Source organism: Sylvia atricapilla, chromosome 8 (genome assembly GCF_009819655.1).
Source record: "Sylvia atricapilla isolate bSylAtr1 chromosome 8, bSylAtr1.pri, whole genome shotgun sequence".
NCBI lineage: Eukaryota > Metazoa > Chordata > Aves > Passeriformes > Sylviidae > Sylvia > Sylvia atricapilla.
The window spans coordinates 10,822,718-10,845,585 of NC_089147.1; the positions used below are offsets into that span (position 1 = coordinate 10,822,718).

The window sequence follows — 22,868 nt, forward strand, 5'->3', positions numbered from 1 at the left end:
TGTTCTGGGAAGGTGACACTTTTTAGTTGATCCTCTGGGATAGATCCACCTGTTCAATCTGTTGTACAGAAGATAAAGGATTGGGCTGATAATAAGGTAGCTCCACCTCCAATCATTACTGCTTCATACTGTGACTCAGTTTCCTCCATTTATACAATTTATACAAAGAGGCCTTTGTGAGGAGCTTTGGTCTTAGTAAAGGAAAGGAGCTGTTTAAGTGTGTGTGTTAATTACTGTTATTACCCGACAGGCTGTAACTAATAGTAACCATTTAGCTGGGAGATGTGGAAACAGGTATGCAGTTAATTGGTAGATTTAGCTGAGGTCAGGTGGTTACATTGCAGACAATCCATCATTGTTGTAAGCAGCATGAAGTTATGTTCAGCCTGAATTACTCTGAGTCTCCCTTCACCTCTGGTCTTGTGCTAATATCCCAAGATGTGTCACCAGAGAGCATTTGAGTGAAATCTCTAGAAGAATGTGGAACAAATCTGTAGATCGTTTTCTGAAATGCCTTGCCAAAAAAAAAAAAAAAAAAAAAAAATCAATAAGGTCCTCCGTGTCAGGGAAGAAATGTTAAAAAATATTAATTAAAAAATAAACTCTCCCGTAAATCAAATGGGAATGAGTGAGAGCTGGCAGACGGGGGATGGAATAAAATTCCAGTGGAACAGCTTTTAATTCCCTCCAGTTTTAATGCCCATGGGCATTTGGAAGTGGCTGTCAAAGCTCAGGGCCGTGTCCTGCTGTGTAGGCAGTAACCAACAGTGCTGTGGGTGGTCAGGGACCAGCAGACACCAGCCCCTGCAGGCAGCGTTCGGTGATCTCCTCCGGCCACCGCTGTCACTGCTCCCGGGGAGGACAGATACTGGGAGAGGAGCACAGCTCCTGGGGGAGAAAATGCTGGTCCTAAAAGAGTGACAGACAGCTAGAGCAACAAGGGTTTTTTTTCTGCTGATAAACCACTGGAGGGGAATCTCCCTCTCCACCAAGTGCTGTCATTTCATTTCCAAAAGCTTGTCCCTGTCTCCATCAGCACTTATGTGGGTACATCTCTGCCTTGCATGAGTGATTTATGTAAGCATCGGCAGCCACTGTAAACGACAGTACAGTGAAGCACAAGCGGAGGAGGGAACAGAGGGGTAGAAATGCGAATTTGCCTCCCTGAAAAAAGCGCAGGTGCCTATTCCGAGCAACTCCAGGGCACTTACATCAGCGAATGGAGGGAGACAAGAAAGGGTTATTTCAGAGGCTGCTCAGACATTTAAGGCCACTTACTTAATCGAATTAAAACATTTCTTCCGGGAAGAGAGTACACACACGCGTGTACTGTTCCTTCCCTTTGCACACCTGCTTCCAGTCCATGTGTGGCGGCTCCAGCACGCTGGGGAGCAGGCTTTAGGGGTTTGAGCTGATGGAAGGAAGCGCACGGGAGGAAGGGATCGGATAATACGAGTTTAAAAGTTGGGGTAAGTCCGGCTTTGGAGTATGTGTGAGAGAGGAGGAGTGAGTAACCAGCCACTCACGACACAGGCACGGGGCGGCCTGGCGGGGCGGCTGCGGGAGGAGTGTGATGCAGAAGCGGCGAAGTGAGAGCGAGCAGAGAGAGAGCGAGCGGGAGAGGAGCGAGCTGTGACTTCCACAGAGGCAGCCGGGAGAAATCACCAGCCAGGGTTTGCTTCTCTCTCTCTCCCTCTCTCTCTGATTTCAAATCAGCTCCTCCCCCGTGTGGTTGTGGCTTTGCCTTCCATCACAAGCCTGATCAGCAACACCAGTCTTGGGAAAAAAAAAAAAAAAAGAAAAAAAAAAGAAAAAAAAAAAAAAGAAAAAAGAAGAAGAAAAAAAGAAACAAAATAGAGGGGGGAAAAAGAGACAAAAGCAAAAAGTGCAAAAGAAGAAAAAGGAAAGAAGAGGGGAAGAAAGTAATCTCCTCTACCCCTTTGCTGCATCTAGCACAGAAGAGTCGGAAACTTTACGTGGAGTTCTCGCCGTGTTTACCCCGCGGCGGCTGAATCGGCAGCGCCCGGCTCCCTCGCTCCTGCGCTCTCTTTCTCGCTCTTTCTCCCTCGCACTCATCAGCAGTCGGCAGCGATGGAAAAAGTTGCTGGCTGGTACCCAGCCTGGCACGTTGCTCTCCTGTACTGGACATGGCTTTTCCTCTTCACTTACGGCTTTACCGGTGCAGAAATAACTTGCAGATCCTGCCGTTCCCAGGTGCAGCCGCAGCAGCAGCCGCAGCAGGGATTTCTGATGCACTTGAGGACCGACAGAGGAGAAAAGGAGCAAAGGAGGTTCCTCGGGGAGAAGGGAGGTGAGAGAGGGCAAGAGGCCGGGAAGGAGGATGCCGGGCTGCAAGGGACCCTCTCCCCTGCTCCCGCGGGGATGGACTTCAGCGGCTGGGAGACACGGCGGGCGACGAGGGAGCCAGCGAAAGCGGCCGGGGAGCGCCGTCCCCGAGCGGCAGCGGCGGCTGCGGCCGAGGACCGAGCCCTCCAGGGCCGCCCCCGGCCGGGCTCGGGGCGGCGGCGCTGGGGCCGCAGCCCGCGGGGCTCCGCGGGGCCGGGGCCGGGCGGTGCCGCGGGGCGGGAGCCGGGGGACGGCGGCGCCGCCCGCTTCGGGCTGGAGGAGCTGCGGCTGGCCAGCACCACCTTCGCCCTGGCCGGAGACTCGGCGCACAACCAGGCCATGGTGCACTGGTCCGGCCACAACAGCAGCGTGAGTACCGCGGCCGGGGGCGGCTCCTCCGCGCTTTCCTTATTTCCCCCTCTCCCCCTTTTCTTTCTTCCCCCTCCCGGCGTGTGTGTAATCGGGGGTGGGGGGTGCTGGGTTTTTTTTCCTTCGAAGGGGTTTTTTGCGCCTCCGGGCACCGGGGATTGGCTTCGCTTAGCAGTGTGCAGTGGGGCAGAAGGCTTTCAAAAGGGCCATTCTTCTGGAGTAGAAAAACTTTCCGCTGCCCGCCCGCCCGCTGAGCGCATCCCCCTCCCGGCCCCTCGTCCCTCGCCCCGCGGCGGGATCCAGCGCTGCCGCCGCCCGCGGCCAAGGGTCTCTTCAGGGGATGCGCCTTCGCATCCACCTTCTCCCCGGGATAACCCTCACGGGCAGCCTGGGAGACTCAGCTGGAAGGATGCCCAGGGAAAGCCCCTCTGCTGCTGCTCCTCCTCCTGCCAGCCGTGGGGGCCCACGTCAGCCCAAGGGCTCATCTCCAGGCCCTGCTGATGTGGAGATGCCGGAGGGTTTCAAGACTTTGCCTCCGAAGTGTCTCTGTGTAGGGGATAAAGCTGCTTTTTGCCTCTTATCACCAAGGTGTTAAACAGGACAGTTCTTGTTTCCTCCTCATAACCTTGTGTCTCAGGAATAACATCAGAACAGCTCTGACTTGAGCCAAGCAGAACGAAACTGGCCAGGGAAGTAAGTGACCGATTCCCAGGCTGGAGCCATAGTGATGACATCAAAGTTACCGGGTTAACTTGGGCACTGTATCCTTCCAGCCTGTGCTGCCGTGGTGCCTGGAGCTGAGGGCTGAGGCCCAGGGAAGGCAAGAGTAAATTGCTTGGAGTGCTTTCTGCCTGCCCTTAACTCTGCTCGTGGACCAGCACAAGTGGAGGGATCAGTCTGCCCGGATTCTCCAACTTTGCCTCTCAGAGACACCAAGCAGAATGCTAATGAGAGAGAAAGGGGTGCCACCACTACGTGACTGCTGCCCATACAACTTCCCTGGAGAAACAGGGCACGGGCTCTCCTCTAAGGTGCTGCAGCTGTAATGCCAGGTTTCTGGCTGCCTGGCAGAAATCTTTGGCCTCTTTTCAGCATTTAGTACTAGGAAACTGATAACATTTTGAAATGATAGTCTAGTCATTGTGAATTCCTTTTGGTATAGACTATATTGAGCTACTTAATTTAGAATTGCAAAGGATGTCATAAGTACCTCACTGTGGGGTTCAGCCCTAGTTAATTGGGACACGGTTTTATGGTCTCATCAGGAAGTTTTTAATCAATTAATTGACAGGGGAATAGTTGTCATTTCCATTTTGAAGGACTTTTCTCTTTCTTCACAACTCAGCTAGACTATTCTTAAATAGTTGTGTGAACAGAAGCTACCTTGTAGGAACTCAGGTCTGTTCATACAAATTGAATTGAGGCTGACACTAGTTTCCAGTGACCCATTTGCTAAGAAAAAAGATTCTGATATAAAAAGTCATCCAGCAGGCAGCAGTTTCTCTGGTCTATCACTGCAATTATGTTTCACCTGTACATTTTTCAAGGCACATCTATTGTTATATATGTGTTTAGGTACACATGTATTTGTGTATGTGTTTCTGCCCACTGTGGTAGTGTGGGCTGCTCTTGTCAGGGACGGATTTACTTTCTGAGTGTGTTGGTGTACAATTGTTTTCAGGGAGCTGTGGGGGAACATTTTGTGGCTGTCCTTCCCGAAGAGCTGCAGGTTGCATTGTGCACAGGGATATTGTGCTCCCTGCTGCTCTGCGGGGGCTCTGGCAGTGCTGCTCTGTTTCGTGCTGTGCTTGCAGCCCCCTCACAACACTCACTGAAGATGGGCCCCAGCAGGACTTGGATGCACAGGAGGCTTGTCCAGGCTCAGCTGAAGCAGTGGTGTGTGTTCAGGAGGAAGCCCAGGGTGGCAGTCTCTCTGTGGAGGTTTTGGGTACCCATCAGGGATGGAGTTGGGAGTGTGATGGGCTTGGGGTGAAATGCTTCCTTTAGGGTACAACATGCATAGTTCTGCCTGCATGGGTATTGCAGAAGATCCCAATGTGCTGCTTGTGAGGGTGCTGTGTAACCCCAGTGCCCTGTCTGCACTCCTGTGTGCACAGCTTCCTGCTGGAATTTCCATGTTGTGGCACAGGGATGCTACACACCTCTTCTCATTTTCATTCTTATGTGCTCTATAAGTGCTGCTGTCTAACAACTTTTTCCTTTTGCCCAGGCAGAGGGACAGTGTGAAGAGGATCACAGTTTTCAGTATCTGTGTCAGAACAGGAAAAATCAAACATAAAGCTCAAAATATTTGAAATCTTGTTAGGTGAAAAAATTGGAAAATTAAAGCATTGTCACCACAGAGTTTTTCTATTGCAGTGTACCTTATCCTGTCAGCCTCATTGTGGTTCCTTGTATCCTTATTTTGGTGGTGGTGTGGATATAATTGCAGTGCTGCTGTGGAGGCGAAAGAATTCCTGAACTCCTGATTTCTGTATGGGATTGTTCTGGGTGTTTGCAGCTTCTCTCAGGCTTAGCTGTGATTTTATATGGGGTGTGTGCACTGTGGACCTGATGGCATTTTGCTTTGAATTTGCTGTATGCTAAGCCACAGGTGCAGTTAGAATAATAAATAATCGTACAAGTTGTCCAGGTTTAACTCCATCAACATAAATTGTTTTAGATCGGTGCTTATTTTGGCCCATCAATGATTTCAGCTACTCCCTGGACAGCTTGCTCTCCAGATCCACATTGACATCCAGATACTTGGAGCATGCTCTGCTCATCTGTAGGGACCCAGTTCACATATTCATTCCCTAATCTGTACTGTGTACTTGTTTCACTGATGGAGTCAGCAGGAGCTCCTCAGAGGAGAACATAGGTATAGGGAGCCTGGCTTGTCAACTGACTGATGAGGATGAAATCAGGAATGTATCCAGTATTGTATTAAAACACGGGTGGGCCTCAGGCTTTCTCTGACTCCAGTGGAAGTGAGTGAGGCCACACAAAGTTGTCCTACCTCTCTACAATCCTGAGCTCTTTCAGTCTGCAAGACAGAGAATAGTGGCTGCAGCAAAAGTGGGTTCTGAAAAGGGTCTTTGGTGGCACTGAGTGCCAGACTGTCTGGGATGATGCAAGAAGGTGTTAACTGGTCCAAGCCAGCACCCTGCCTGAAATCATTCTGACAATATAGTAAGAGCCTGGACTGTTGAGTCTGTAAATGGGTCCTGGCAGTATTTACCTGCATTGATCCATCCTGAGTATCTTTCCACTGGCTCCTATAAAACTGGAGTAGAAGTTCATATGACCTGAAATCTTTCTCAAATCTCTGATACAAGACACACAAGTGAGATCTCCTGCCTTTTTGCACCACTGAGAAATGTCATCAATGGTGTGGAAGTTGGCAGAATTCCTAGCTCACAGAGATATCAAACGTGTTGCTGATGGTGTATCCTGGCACTGTAGGTCTGGAGTCTCTATAGCTCCCTTAATGTCATGCTATAGACTAGGGGAAAAGAGCTAGTAGAGATTTATGTGTGGAGTTAAAAATGAGACCTGGTTTTAATGGAGAGAAGCAAGTCACTAGATGATGTCCATAATGAGCTTTTGGGATACAGATGCTTTTCAGAGCTTACAAAAAATAAAGACTGCTTCTGTGCTAAGCTGGCTTGGAACGAGATCAGTGCCTTATTTATTTGTTTGGAAGTATTCTGGAGCAAGAGCAGAAAAATTGGTGGAGGTCAAAAGGTAAAGGATTTTGAGTGAGTTCCTTGATGCTACAGCTGGTGCTATAAGTGGTGCTGTGAAGGAAAGCAGCATGGGCTTCAACTCATTTATTACAATAGCAGTTTGCCTTGCACTGGACAAAGTACTCTTCTGGGATGGATGTTGTTGTAGATCTCAAAGTGTGTGGCAGAGAATTTGAGCATGTACTTGGCTTTATACTTGGGGATTGGCTTTTATGTGAGCATGACACCTTTAAACAGCTGGGTCAAGCTTCTGTGATTTACATGGTTAGAAAGACAAAGCTGAGCTTCTCATAGCAGCTTCTCATCTACAGCAGCAGATCCTCAGCAGACTGATGGAGATCTGGAGGTGGAGCTGGGAGTAGATGCAAAGCTACCATGGGCAGACAGGTTTTATATTCCATCCACAGCAGAACATCAATACAGCTGAAGGGTCCAGTGCAGGTTGCAGCCTGCAAGGTCATCATTGCTCTTGTCAGGTGATTACACCAGACAGCAGGGGAAGAGTTAGGTCTCCTATGGGAGAGCTTTTAGGCAAGATGAGACACTGCATTAGGTATTGCTTGCAAGATGTTACTTAATGTTACTGACAGGACAAACTGGGCACAGGCAAGGCAGAATAATGATGCACCTAAATATTTCCAGTAAGTTGTATTTTGTCCTGGACAAAGTGATTGTGAATAAACAGTTGTTGGATTTTCAGCTGAAGTGTTCAGACCTACTTTGTAAATGAGGAATTTCAAGAACGGCACGTAGTACTGCATCTGACAGCCATGACTGATCAAACTACAAACATGCACAAAAAGCTGGGGATCTAGCATTGTTCTGTTCTTCACCCTTCTATTGCCTTCTTCCTTTCTGGGTAGCTGTTCCAAGCCTTTTTCTCCTGACTGTTGGAAACCTCTTTGATTTCTGTTCTAATGTTGCCATTGGGCAGTTTAGATTATTTTTTTTCTTTTTTCATTTGTGTATGTTCCTTTTAATTGAAGTTATTTTCCCTCCCTGGCACTTACATCCCCTGGAATTATTTTACAGGCAGTGATGATATTCCCATTCAGCCTCTGGTTTGCTAGATCAAGCAAGCACTCTTCTTTCTGTATCTGCTTGTACAGCAGGTTGTAGAGAGTGAACTCTGAATTTCTACTGTCAGATTCCCAAGAACTCAAATTTGAATCTGATTTTTGCTTTTGATGAATGAAGATGAGAATAAATATATTCTTTTTTACAAGTGAGGCAGTAAAGGCATGGCCAAAGTACCTTAAATTGCCTTAATTAAACACTGACTGAACAGTGTTCTGTTCAGTCCAGAATGGGGGAACCATAATTCAAAGTGTGATTTTTTCACATCTCACTTGGAGACTTTGCCCAAATCCCACGTTCATGCAAGAGGATATAGTTGATAGTCTTTGCCTTTCTCTTGCTGGCAAAGCTGTGGCTTCAAAGTAAAACTACCAGGGGTGCCATTCATCCCATGAGTGACCAGCATTTTGTTGTATGATGCTGTGATAGCCCATCACTCCCTCCCATGGCAATTGAATCGTTATAAAGCAGGAATTTTAAGGTAATGAATATGGATGTGGAGCCCAGAGCCAGGTGCTCAGTGAGACCCACAGTGAGGAACGACCCCAGTGTCAGTTTTTTCGTATTGAGATTGATTCCTAAGGTGCTGAAAACAGCTCCCAAAAAGATTCATGCAAGGAGGATGTTTGCATTAATATAATTCAGATGGAGTCTGTATTATGTACACATTACAAGAATATATAATAGTATTAAAGAGTATAATGCACCAGATGCTGAGACTGTTCCAGGCTAATCTCTTGCTAGAGCTACTGAGAATATCTTTTGGAAGGGCTAAATAAAACGTGAGGAAACAAAAATGGGAATTTAAATCAGAAAAAAATAAATCAAATTAAAATATTGCTAAAAGTCCCTTGTTTCAAATTTTTGTCTTCTTGATTATATTTAGTACTGTTAGATATTAAAATACTTTACATCCATTCTAGATATGAAACCTCCTCTAAATTTCCCGTAACTAGGTAGGACTTTTATTCCTTTAACCAGAGGTTTTCAGGTTCTTTTGGTATTTATTTTCTTGTGTGTGTGTTTAATTAAAAAAAAAAAAAAAAGACTCAACAGCCACAGTATTTCTTTCTTCTGTGTTGCAGTCCATCTCTGGATGTGTTTCTTGACTGGATAAAACAAGCTTTTCATACACAGAATATGAAATAGGATACATGGGAAATCGTTAATAAGAAGAGCCGTGCTCTGAGAGAAAGCAGTAAGTGAAAGAGAATCTGTGAGGACTAGAAGAAAGGCTTGTCACTGTGTGATGCTGGTCTCTGTGAAAGAGTTTGGGAGACGGTGAGGAGGTTCTGCCACTGACAGGTGGGATATGCAAATCCCTTCACAAGGGGAGATTAAGGAGAATAATGGAAGAGCTCTGACAGTTGCAACTGGCATTCATGCAATATCGAGAGGCTATAAACTGTGTAAAGCAATCGGGTTATAGTTTTCAATCTTCTTAATACAGTACTTTATAATAGAAAACGGGTTTCTCCCTTTCCTCCTGGCTTCAGATAAGATGTTTGTATTTCCCTAACCTGGCAACCATGGTGAAGTCAGCCCAGAGGGGGAGGCAAGGAGGTCAGAAGTCCTTAATTGATTCTGCAGGGGTTACAGACCCGTTCAGTTGTGACACAGCTTTACATATGAAGGGCTGCAAGGTCAGCATTGGCCTTGGACAATTTTACATCCTCTGGGCCTTTCGGACCACGTCAGTGAATGCAACCCTTGTGTTGTGCAGAGCTCCAGCAAGGCAGATGAAACTGCCCCATTAAAGACCACTTTCTCTGGAAAATGCTATTGTGGCTTGGCCAGGGCATTTTGTATGTTCACATTGATTTTCCTTTGATTCCAAGGCTCCTGGGAAATAGCCCTCAACAAGCCCAAATCGTGAAAGTTTAAATGCAACATTTTTTTGTTTCGAATCAGGCAGCGTTTTTGGAATGGATTTCCAATTCCTATATTCTATATTAAAAAATGATCCAGTGGTGCAAAACACTTGTTTCAGTGTGCTGGACAGAGACTTCAAGGGACACCTGAGATGGCATTAGTTCTGACTGCTGCTTCATAGGGTAAGGGCATCCTGTGGCAACTGTGTCCTACCTGATGTCCAGGTATGGAAATTGCAGAGCATCTCAAACTGTTTTTGCCTATATTTAGGTAACTGCTGTTATATTAAATGCTGTGTGTAGTGAATCCTGTTCATCCAGATGCAAAGCTGCATTCAGATTTACATTTCCAAGGAGGAAAAAAAATTAAGACTGACACAAGGTGCTTTTTTTTCCTCAATTATTTTTTTATACCTGACCAGCAAACCAAAAAATCAATGACTCCCACAGCTCTAATTGACATTTCTGTGTTAAATGAAAATGGACCTTGATTCCAATTCAAATGGCAGCACTGGGTAATAAAGTAATTATTTTGGAATTTTAAATGCATTTAAAAGTTGATGCGGTAAAATGATTTTTGTGCCACTTGGAATTTTTTTTGGCTGTATCTTAAATCAAACAACAGTTAATGTAAGAGCCCTTAATCCCTAATTCTCGGTGCTGGTAACACAAAAACACTTTTACTTAGTACTGTGCTTTCTCTCCTTGGGGAACATAAAAGAAAAGTACTTCCAGAAGGAACAGGATATTTTAGGATGTGTCCTAAAATGTAATTCCTTCCTTTTAGAGGGTCTGTAAGAAGTTAATTTTACCTCCCATCGTGTCCCTCAGTGGGGGAGTGATGTTCTCCTGTGAGCGCACACTGGCTGTTGGAGCTGCCTCTGGACTCCCCCGTGCTGGGGACATGCTCAGGGCAGCTGTGCTCAGGTGCCCCTGGTGTGGGATGAGTGGGGGGCAGGAGCTTGAGGAAACAGGTGGAGATCTAGAGGGAAGAAGGAGGGAAGTTGCATCTCTTTCAGCAGCTGTGGGGGGATGTCAGTGCCAAGCATTCCCCACAGGAGCAGCCCAAAGTGGGACAGGGCCTCCAGTGAGCTCTCTCTGTGCCATGTTTGGGGCAGAACTGCTTCTCAGGGGCAGGAAGGTCAAGGAGCCAGCACCTCGTGATTTCTCCTCTGTTGGGAAAATTCCAGAGATGGCCCCTTCATCTCGTCTGGGCTTCTGGGATGGAAACTGTTTGCCTACAAAGGGAAGAAGCTCTTGATAACTCACACCATCAGGTCCCAACCCAGTGTCAGTGTTCACATCCTAATTGCGTGAGGTTTGAGATCACCTTTGCTGGTGATCATGCGAGGACAGCAGTGCCATGAGCTCTTGCAGATAATTTTCATGCACCTCTTCATGAAATGCACCTCTTTCACCTTGACTTCAGGAGGAAGTGAAAAGCTCCTTAGAAAATCTCAGGCTATATAGATAACCCAACAGAGATATCCCATGTCTTTTCTCCAGTGTTTCTCTTTCCCCCCCCCCATTCTCACCTCCCCCACTAAATTTAAGGTGGAGAAAATAATTAAAGGGAAATATTTTATGTAACGAATGTAGGCATGTTTTTATCTCCATAAATTGTCCCTGCTCAATATGTGATTTTCTTCAGGTGCACGTTTTTTTATGGGGGGATGAAGTAATCATAAAGTTCCTGATTCAGAAAGCAGTGAGAAATTCCTCACTGATATGGAAATGGATGCCGTTTAATCATTTGGACTTTGCCTGGAAAATTTTTCTTTTAACTACAAAGTATAATTTCAGTAGATGAAAGAGGTCATATGCTCCCTTTCTGTGTGTGTCACTGGGTCAGTTTAAATTTTTAGAAACAGCTTAATGTTCTCTGTCTTGGCCAAAAATAGTGCCAGTGCCTTTCCCTGAAAACAAACGTTGGAAAAGTGAATTCCATTGAATATTCAAATGAATATTTGAGGACCTTATTAAGTATTTACTTGTAGGTAAGTGTAAATATATTTTCTGTTGTAAAAATAATACTTATGCTGAAATTCAAGCTCTGTATGCCAAAGAACATGATATGGAAAACTAGTTTGCTTTCCACTGCTTTCAATTGAGTTTCCTAAGAAAAAAAAATACATTCCTGTAGATGAAAGATAATGAAATTATTGAAATGGTTATCTACAAATAACAGTGAGATCTTACTTTGATTGAAGCTTTAGAATAGTTGTTTTTTTATAGGGCAGGCTAAACAACTTATTAAGAGACACACCAGCAAAAGAGGAGAGACATTAAACTTAATTTCATGATGCACAGGTCCATGGTGAAATGTCACCGTGTTGGAGAAGTTTGTGGGGTGATTATTCCTTGAGATGTTACTCTGGCTGAGGACTGAACCGTGGGGAGGGACTGCACTACACATTCTCCACTTCATTTGTGTTCACACTCCTCAGTATACAAAGAGTGACAGAACCTGGGCTGGAGATGAGAATAGATCTGGCCTACATAGATCTGGACTTAGCCTGGATCCAGTGGCCTCCTGTCACTAGAGATCAGCTGATGAAGTTTAGCAGTAAATATTTAGGCTATTGTCACTGAAGGATGCTTTGATGCAGATCTGCGTGTTTGTTTCAATAACAAATTACTGTTTAATTGTGTATCCTTGAAAACAAAAAAAATGAAACAGACATAAATGAAAATATTCTCCAGCTCATCTTTTGGACTGAAAGCTTCCAGTCTGGTGTTGCCTTCCATTTTATTTTCAGTTTTGTAAACTGACATGTGATCTTTCCAGATCTCCAGAAACTTGTCATTCACTCCAAATTAACTCATTTTAAAGTTGTTGAAGGAGTGAATGTGGTCGATTCCAGCTGTCTGATACCCCAGTGTGTGCCTGTGGCTGTGTCCAGGGCGTGATGGCAGGGCCCTTCCACCCCACCTGTGAGGGAGTGAGTTGGACCATGGACCCAAGAGCTGAGGAAACGAGACCCAGCTCTGCACACCTGTGCCATGCACCAGCCTCCTGGCATCTTTTCCCCCTCCTAAACAGTGGGATCGGCAATTGCTGAAATCCCTGTTACTTTCTTGATGCTGCAGGCTGGGAGCCCATCAGATAGAAAGAGACTCAGCAGCTCCCATACCTCCCTCTCCCATGGGAACGTGAGTTCTTCCTCCCTGCAAACGTGTGCTGCATCCTCCTCCTCCTCCTCATCAGCCACCCACAGCCCAGCCTGTTGACGCTGTTGCCTGGCGACCACCCTGTGATGGACAGCTTGGAGGGGAGCGATGATTAAACAACCCGAACTGGCTTCTGAAAGCAGCCATCGTCATTGTAATGTGACAGGCAGTGACAGCTCAGACAGCAACACGTTCGGAGTGTGGTTCCTGAAAAAGAAAGGATAAACAGTAAACACGCGAGGAGAGAGCCGCACACACCTGCGTGTAGGTGTGCGAGCGCTGATGCTTCCCCTGGATGCAGAAGGGCAGGGGAAGGCAAGTGTTTCTGAATTAATGAAGGGTCAACACAGCCCTGATAAACTGTCATGATGAGCAGGTCAGCCCAGCAGCCAGGCCAGCCTGCACTGATGCTGTCAGACACGAGCTCCTTGGGCAGCAATTAAATGGGATCCTGCAGGTGTTGGCAGCGGGGGCTGCAGGGCCAGCAGGAATAACACTCCTGGCAGAGGGGAACACCTGAGGCTTCAGCATGAAGACGGTGGTCCTGCTATGAACACCTGCCATGTCCCCTCCTGCCTGCCAGCTGGACAGGTACAGGCACAAGGATGCAGGCTGTCATTACAGTGTAGAAGTTTGTCTGTACACAAGGTGTAGATACACACAGAATGCAGCGAAGCAAATAACATTCATACTGATGGTTTGTCTAAACTGTGCATGGATTCAGAGAGAGAAAATGAATGTTTCTGGTGTTTCTCCCTTGCTTCTCAATCTCTCCTTTTAGTTTTATCTCAAATAGAATTGCTTTGTGCTGCTGTCCTGTCCTGTTTGGGTGTGGGTCCCTTCCAGCCCTCCTCAGGAGGCGGCTCTGTCTTGGCAGTGTTACTGCAGCTGTGTTTTCATCACGGCAAACAGTGAAGGTGAAATGCTGCTTCAGTGCAAGTGAACATCACATTTCTCTTAAAGCAGAGTTAACCAAAGAGATTCTGATGTTTCCTAGAACTTTTAAGGTGATGTGAAGTGTAACAAGTATTTCCAGGAAGTGTTTGTGCTCTGGATTATCTGCCTGTGCTTTGATGACTGTGCATGACCTTTTTAAATTGCTGGTGGTGCCTGTCCTGGGTACAGCAGCACCAATTTTCTTCGGTGTTATTTAAGTTCTTAAGGCAGGCTTATCAGTGAGGCATCTGAGGGATGGCTTTAAAGTAGAATAAGAAAACAAGCCCCAAACTGCTTTCCAAAGGTCCTTCCAAAAAGAGTTAAGAGATCACCAGTGTTCCTGTCAGACTGAAAGAGAAATACACACACAAAGAGAAGAAAATTTCATTGTCTGCCTTGCTCTATCCTTCCCATATCTCCTATCTCCATTGCATCTGGCACCCTCTCAGGATGAAGTAGTTGAGGAGAAATGTGGAGTCTGTGCCTTTTCCACTCACATAAATCAGTATTCATCTAAGCCAAGAACTGCTTTGAGGCAAGCAGAGGAAGAATCCATCTCTATTCCTTCCTGACACTGAGGTATTGAAAGTGCAAGCAGAAAGAGTGATTTCTGAGAAATCTTGCATTTGGCAAGGTGAATTTTGGTGTGAAACAAACCTTTATGAGCAAGTAGGGGAAAGAAGTACTTTGAGAAGTTTTATGAGGAGCAGAGAATATTGTACAAAAGAATCAGCATCTCATTATAAAATGTTACTCAGGAAACCTGCACTTAATCTTTTATATAGAGATAATTTTGTTTAAATAAGGACATATGTGGAGATTGTTGCTGGAGAGAGTTCAGAGAGTAGAAAAGATGTCTGTAATTTTGGGCTTCTGCTTAAATATATGACATTGTGTGGTTGATGTCTGAACTGGGATGACACAAGACAAATTAAATTTTAACTCATTAGTAAATTTTCCTCCTAACAAGCTACTCAGATGATCCAGAAATACATTATGCAGTAGCAGCTGCTAGGAGATGAAAATATTTCATTGTAGCAATACATGGTATAATGAAGGACGGGGAATGAATGCAGTAGCTCAGTAAGGACAGAAGAAGATAGATGACACATAGTTTTAAATATTCACCCTCTGTGTTCAGTTTACACAGGACAGATGATGTCACTAAATTGAAAACACCGCTGAGACACATAAGTCATTAAATGCTAATATTAGAGCCACTCGGGGAAAGAAAGTTGTCAGGGGGAAGAAAGTTGTCACAAGAATTTTCTGTTAGAAAATACAGTTAGTCAAAATCAGAAAATTTCTTGGAGGTATGTCATTTACAGTGACATTTTCTACACTAAAATATCAACCAAAATTGTCTGCATTCTGATAGTGTCAAAGTGAGAAACCCTGCCAATTGACTTGCTTTGGCACCAAGATAAAGACACATGGACACATATTCTATACCAAATATATAGGATAAGTGTAAAAGTTCCTTGTTCCTCTGTCCTGTTTGACCCTCGCTTCTGGTAATGGGCCCTGTCTATTCTTGGGCCCTATGTGTTAAAAACTGTATTTTTCTGTCCTGGAGAGGTTTGGTTTCCATCTCTCTCCTCTTTGCTGAGTCTCCTCACATGGAAGGCATCACCAAAGGATTTTTGTTGAAGTTCTTTGGGCACTGAAGGTGCTGCAGGGAGGTAAGTCAGAGGGTAGTCTCAAAAGCTCAAATGTTTTCCTTTTGGAATCAATTGTGGGGATTTTATCACCGATAATCATAGAAGTGTACAGAGCCACATCTCTCTATATGTTTGAAATTAGTATTTAATCCTCTGACATTATAGAAAGAAAATGCTTTGTTGTTATTGACTATCAGAGGAAAAATATTTACTGATACACATGGGAAATTTAATGATCTTGCCTTTGCCTCTTGGGACTGAAACCAAGCATTAGCCTGTCTGAATTCCTCAGAACAGAAATGCTGGCTTCTGACACATTCAGATAGAGAATGTAGCTAGGAAGGTGGTTTTAAAATTAATCTTGGCAATATTTTGCTGTAAGATGATCTTTATTGGCTGCTATAAAGTTATGGTGAAGGGAACTTGAATATCAGATATTGCTTTTTGTTCCTGAAACAGTCGTAGCTTTCACTGTGGAAAATCAGAAGTGTGGCAGCTTTGCCATTTGTTAACTAGAACAGAAACTCAACAGGAGAATGAATTGCAAGAGAAACATTTTTGAAAGCCCAAATAGCTGTTTTTTTACCATTCTGACCCCTTCCCCTGCTGAGCAAATTGACAGCTGAGATCCAAAGGTAGGCAATTTCCACTCAAGCAGGAGCCTCCTGAAGGTGTTAATCACTGACAACGTTTTAGTGTGGAACAAGGAGATGTCTCCTCCCTGTTAATTGCAAATGCTGTACGATGTTTCTTTTTCCAGCACTGAAATGCTTTAAAGACAAATATTTGATTCCCGGTTTGAAGAACTGTCTCAGCCATTGTTTGGGAGGCAGATGCCTCAGTGCAGAAAGCGTTCCAAGGAATGCTCTGGAGTGCTTTATGAAGGAGTCAGGTAACTGGATTGCAGTGGCCTCGCTCAGGGAGGAGGTCGGGTGGATGTTTGCTGCTACTTTAAATGTGTGAACAGGCGATAAGGAGCAGCAGAAACATCCAGGGATTTACAGATCCATTGATTATGCGATCACTCCATTCAGCCTAGGAAAGCTTTTTGTGATTTAGACAGTTAACTTTCGAAAGGGAAAAAAAAACCAAAGCGATGATGAAGAAGATACAGATGGGCACAAACACACGAGATGAGCATTGATTTGAGGGTATGGGGAGAAGCAGAAGAAGGCAATTTGGAGGAAGATGAGGTAGGCTCTCAGGGTGTAAACAGGTCCTTGAAAGGGACCCATCTGTCTGCAATTTCCTGCCTTCTTAGGTGGAAGGAGTAGGAAGACCAGGAAGAGATATGAGGGATAAGTGTAAAAAGTTGAGGGTCTTTTGTAGAAGTGTGTGAAACTGTAAGTAGTTTGTTGACTAAGAGTTTCTTCTAGCAGAGAAGCTGAGCCACGGTTGTTAGTAAGCTTTGAAAAGCTGATGTTGAGTTATCTCAACTGAAAGAAAACCCACTGTGGTCTGAGATGTTTTCTACCACTGAAGAACCAGTCTTGGGAGAGAAATGTGTTTTAACCAGGTAGGTTACCTGGTTAAAACCTTTGTGTTTGTGGGGCAATGTGAAGTGGAGAATGGAAGAAGACATAGCAAAACCGAGGGAAGATTGGAAAATTGTGTGCTGAGATGTTGCTTGGAAAATACAGGGATGGGGCAGCAAACGGAAGTTGCTGATGGAACAGAATAACGTGATGGTGTTAGAAAGCTAAGTTTGTGGGACAAGGCTTAGAGAAATGAAAGAACAGGCAGGGGAAAATGAGAGAGAAGGCAAGGTTTTTGCATTGGGGCAATACAATCAGAACAATAGGTTTGAACAGTGGTTTAAACTCCAGAACTGGCTAAAATGAGACGCTAGAGGGAAAAGAATGTTTCACTATTTTAGATGCAGATAACTGGATTGATTTCATGCAAAGAGAAAAGCATGAGCATTTTGAGAAAGAATGTGGGATTTTTCTCTATTGGGGATTTTGGACTTAAGAGATGTAGAAGCTCTGGCTGGTAACAAAAGACACAGACAGAGGATAAGAGTCAGGATAAAAGTAAAAAGGTCTGATTCTGTCTTGGTAAAACAGCTTGGACGAGGTGATAAGAAAACACACTGGCAGATACTAACATTGTTAGACAAAATTTCATACTCAATGGGCAGAGATGCTGCTGGGGGATGAAGTATAGATAAACAAATTTACCTTTACTTTTCCATGCTGTGACTTTCCCTGGATATACTGTGCTATTTGTTCTCAGCATCTCTGAATGAGAGTCACCTTTCTTAGCCACCACCTGTGAGGGTTTGACATGAACCAGCCAATCAGTTTGTCTGATGCATCTGGTTTAATTGTATTTCAGTGCTTAGAGTCAGAGCCTTAACATGAACAAGGCCCTCTTCAGGGACATGGGCAATTACACAAATTGGTGTGGAGACATTTTGCCAGAAGAGATGTATTTTGTTTACCTTCTTGAATTTGGCAGGGAATTGCCTTGCTACTTGAAGAGGTAAGCTCTTACAGCAGGAGAGATGCTGTCTCTGGGCTCAGAAAGAAATGAAATACTTGCGGACAACAAAAGTCTGTAGACACAGCTTTTATTTTCCAAAGGATGATGTAAGGAATACTAAAAGCCTTTAGGGCCCCCTGTATCTTTGTGATAAAAATTAATATGGATAAGGGATCACCCTGTGCAGAGTTGGGAAATCCAGTGGTGCATTTTTTCCTTTTCAGCATGGAGACTTGGAAAGAGCTCTCCTGTGGCTGACAATGCAATCACAGCACAATGTTTCCAGCCTGGCTTGGATTTGAGACTCAGACGTGCAGTGGGCTGTCACTGCCGAGCTAAGGAGGAGCAATGTCACACGTATTCTTGGTTTGCAGAAGGTTACCTGAAGTACTTTGCCTTACCTTAGCTTATGCATTTAAAGTATATTTTCTACTTCAGGATGAGGAGCCCTCAAGTGTACAGTTACCATAGGTGGGCTAATGTTTGTTATGTCTTTAAATTGGGCTAGTGTGACATGTTTCACTTAAAATGCTCAGATTTTTTTTCCAGCTGAAGCCTTTGCATGCTTGCCTGCAGAAGCTTGCACTATGGCATTGCTTCTTTGTTGGGTTTTCTTTTTTTTTTCTTTAAGCTGGTGTTGGTAGCTGGTGGGAAAGGGATGAATAAAATGGGTTGATGTGTTATAAAAGGCATAAAGAGGCAGCCTCCAACACCTCATATCCTGCAGTTATCATCTCAGGGGGGCTGGGAGTCTCTGGGATGGCCAAGAATTACAACAGCACTTATCAGTGGCTGACTCTTGGCTTCTTTCAGAGGTGATTTCTCCCATTCCAGCTGATTTTTTTTTTTTTTAGTGTTCCTCCCCCTCCTTTCCCCCATTCATTCCAACTTCTTTAACTTGTGAAAGTGAAACACAGCTTGGCTTACTTCTTGTGAAGATCTGCCAACACCCACATTAACCCACAAGTACCTTCTTTCTAGCCTGTATTTTGGCAGGAGACCTTCTGCCTTCCTAGTACATAGTTCCTTCTGGAGAGCAGAACTTGCACTGCTGTTCATAGTTCTACTTGAAAGATTTTCAAATGTGTGTCTTGAGGTCAAAAGTATTTCTTGGATTTTCTGTGTGGTTTGTCATGAGATGTGAAAGGAAATCTGCACTTAGATCCGCCAGTCTTTTGGCAATTTCACTGAGGAGGTGTTTGACTGGCTCTGGTTATGGGTGTCACCCAGTACTGGTGTGTGTGCAGTGCAGGCAGTGAGGATGGCCCCTGGTGTTGGGGAATGAGGGGAGAGCATTCCAACTGCTCCTTGCCCACCTGTCCCACCATCCTGTTGGTGCCACAGGACAAATGACACCACCAACCTCTGTGTGAGGAAATGCCAGACAGTGCCTTCCCAGAAGGTGAAGGTGCTGTAGCTGTCACTCTAGCAAGGTTAAGGCATAGCAGTTGCATGGGATGGGATCTTCTGCTGCGTTTCTGCTGAGATACCAGGCTTTCCTCGTGATTCTCCTCAGGGTAGGCGCCGTCTTGTTCAAGGCTGGGCTTGGAACTTGTCCTGTCTTTTAATCCACTTCAGCATCTCCCTAACTTTCTAAATAAATTGGAAGTGTTCACTTTGGAATAGAAAAAACAATATTTTAAGGTATGTGGGAGAAGTGCTTATTCTCAGCTCAGCCTTATCTGCAACAAAATGTTCCAGCATTCCCATCCATTATGTAAAAGGGAAAAATGAGGGGAACAATGTGGAAACCTTGACAAGAATTTTCCAGTTGATGGAATCCATTGCCCCTGAACAGTGTTTGCCCTGGCTGTCCATACAGCCACAACTACCTGCAACCTTCTTTTGACACCTCTCCTGTTCCCTCACACAGAAGGTAAATTGTAGCCAGGATGAAGTATTTTTGCTAATTATAAAACATTAAATGATTTTCATCTGCCTTCTCCCCAATGAACAATGCAATTGAATTATCATTAGAGCTTGTACAGAACCTTTGATAACAATGGAGCCATTTGTATTAAATTCAGTCTTAGTTTTCTTATTCCATGAAGTCCCATCATTGTGTTGATTGTACTTTGAAGTCATAGCAGGCTTCCCTCTCCTGCTATTCACCTAATTTATTTCAGCCCCAACACACAGCTCCTAAATTCTCTTTAAATTTGTTTCTGAACAAAAGGACTAAAACTCAGTGTGTCTTAAATGGAAGACATGAGACAGTTACAGTTCCATTCATTTCCTCATATCTATTTGCTGTATCTAGAGAGCTATTGTTACGTGTGCACTACTGGGAAATAATAATACTAATAAAAAATAATAATTCTCCTAGGATTTGCTGTCAATAGAAACAATCTATAGAGAAACCTAGAGAGTGAGTGATTAAAGTTTAGCAGCAGAACTGAAAAATACTTTCTGAATGCAAAAAGAAGCGAAGAAGACAGAATGAAGCTAGAGGAATCTGTTTGGTCTCTGAAGCTGGTGTGAGTTAGAACGCTGCTCTAAAGGGGTAGGAGCTTATGTGGGAACTCAGCCTCCTCATGCCTCTCCTCTTTCTCCTCTTTGCCCAGGAAACCTTTTCTGGCCTGGGGGCATGCACCAGTTGAAATTTTGTCTCTTCCTTAAGCAGGGCTGGAGGAGCAGTTTAGGAGCTTAGAGAGAAGTTTGGGTGAACTCAGTGTGTGAAAGGATTTATAAAGCTGCTTGCCTGTGTCTCTGGGCACTGTGTGTGGATAATACTGAGTGTACAGTAGGTTGTTATTGCTGCTTTTATTCTTCCCAGATAGCACAGATTTGATTGGCTTCTGAGAACTGACCTTCCCCAAAGGAAAAAACTAGGAGTCTTGTAGGCACCCAATTTGAGACAGATCAGGGTCTGCTCTGTACTTGGCCTTGTAGGAATTGTGCTTGTCTGGGTGAAGTGAAATCTTACTCTCAGAGAAAATTTTTTTCAGTCTAAGATGAGTGAAAACCTACAGAATCTCGGGTTCACCAAAGAAGCCTGGTTATTTAAATCATTCTGTCTCTCTTAGTCTCCTCTCAGAGTGCAAAGGAGCTGGTAAAGTGGGATTAGTTTCCTTTCTGTGGTAAAAGCAGATTAATTTTAACACTGGCTAAAATTGCACCCATTTTCTCTTGGTAAATGAACCATAAGACGCACTGTCAAAAGAGAGCCTTCCATAATGACTGTGGTTAATATTTCAGAGCTTAAACTCAAGCATGAGAGAATCAGCAATATATGCTGTACATTAGCTTGATTTCTATTCATTTGCAGCTCAAGAGCATTCTTCTCTTCCCCCATGCTAATTTCAGAGTTCTGTAGAGGAAGGGATTTGCATCTGATTTCGTACTCAGGTATGTATGTATTTCTTTTTGGGAAAGCTGTATTGTAGGCAGAAGTGAGGCAAGATAGTTCATGTGCTTGTGGTTCTAAGCTGGGGCTCAGGAAATCTCAGTTTTGCCTGCTCTCCTGCAGAGTCCCTGTGCTTAGCAGAAAATCCCAGTGCCTCATGGTGATTCAGTTCCTTGAACCGTAGAGTGAACACGAAAATCCTTTCCTTGCTTCCCATGGAATCCATCAGTTCTGGCTTCTGCAGAGGTTGTGGTGCACTAAAATACCCTGATAAGATCCTAAGTTAGATGGGGAAGATCTCCTGGGGCTCACAGTGAGCTGTGCAAATACAAATTCCTGTGTTATGAGGAGTAGCACATGTACCAAGGCACATGCCCTGTCTGGGTCCACTGGTCTTCCATTTTCCCCTCGCTAAATTTGTGCTCAGCACATTCATATGGAGCAGGGAAGATCTGCTGTCTGTGAATCTCAAGACTGCTCCTTCCTGAAGTGCCAGGCAAAGGGTGACTTTCGTCTCATCATTTGCTCCCTTGCTGTCTGTTTTCTGCAAAGAGGCTCTTTGGCCAGGTTGCTTGGGTTGTGTCTGTGAGTGCTGCTTCATCTGCAGAGAACGTGCTTGGCTGAATGCAGTTTTCATTTGCTTTGTGTTCCACAGAGATGTTTTCTGCCTGATTCCTGCTCTCACTTTCCTGGAAAAACCCATTAAATTTCAGACCATGGCACCTCTGCTGTTAAAACCACATCTGTGTCTGACTGCCCGAGTTTCCCATTACTTTCTAGTCCTAATGCATAAACCTGTGTAGCCAAGGAAAGTATATACTGCTTAAAAATTACTCTACCTTGTCTTTCATTCTTATAATCTGCTTCAGCACTGCTTGAGATCTGGAACATCTGAATAGCCCTTTTGTCTGACAGAGCCATGAGTGAGAAAATACAGCAGGAAGACCAAGGCTTTAGCACATGCACTTGGGAATGTAGGTTGAGGCAAATTTTGCAGAGGATGTAGGATAATGGTCTAGCTTAGGATGAGAAGTTGTAGGACAAATGCAACAAGTCTGGTGGGCTAAAAACAAAAATAAGATGGTTGTACACAGCCAAGGTGATAGTTTTCGTAAGAGCTCTTGAAACAACTGAAATTGTTAGCATTGCAATTATTCTCAATAACGTGTTCTACTTGCAAATTGTATTGTCTTGCCTTTTTTTTGGTGCCAATTATGGAAGTGAATTTCTTTCTTAATTACCCAGTTCTCAAGCCCTGATGTAGCTTTCCAACGCTTTGAAGCATATTTAAGCAGATCTTTGTTTATGCATTTGGGGGAAAAACAAACAAGGAAATTTGGAAAATGGTTCTAACATCGACAGTCCTTTGTGAAAACATGCTGCTGATTGATTCTCATAATGGTAAGCAACTGTTGTTTCTAGAACTTCAGTGTTGTATACATTCCGGAGGAGTGACAGAAGATGGAAGCTGTTATTCCCACTGTTTTGCCTTGATAAGCCAGTTCACTTTTCATCAAAAGCCTTCACCAGTTTCACACTTTTCATCATTACTCACATGAGGAAAAGGGTGCTGCAAAGACTCGGGAAAGGTTTCAGGAACTTAGCACTTACAGGAAAGAGATTTGAAAGCAGAGTAGCACTGCTGGGGTGAGCCAGAATTCTCATTTCACATCTTTATTATGGGAATCCCTAGGGGTCCTGCTAGGACTCTGTGCTTTGCTTTCTCTGCCCCATTTCACAGCTCTCACTGCAGCATTGCCACAAATGAAACTCACCTTTTTTATTTATGAATATCTGAGAGAGAAATTATTAGCACCATCTGTTGGAGAAATAGAGATACTGGTGTTTTTAGAGGTCT

General features: G+C 44.4%; 1 protein-coding gene across 1 annotated transcript in view; it reads left to right on the forward strand.

The window, feature by feature from the left end:
- The first annotated feature begins 1,141 nt into the window (after positions 1 to 1,141).
- SORCS1 (sortilin related VPS10 domain containing receptor 1) overlaps positions 1,142 to 22,868 on the forward strand; it is a 262,316-nt gene continuing 240,589 nt past the window's right edge. Inside the window, 1 exon segment of the mRNA XM_066323615.1 lies at positions 1,142 to 2,715. Coding sequence (XP_066179712.1) covers positions 2,092 to 2,715 — 624 coding nt within the window. The 5' untranslated portion in view covers positions 1,142 to 2,091.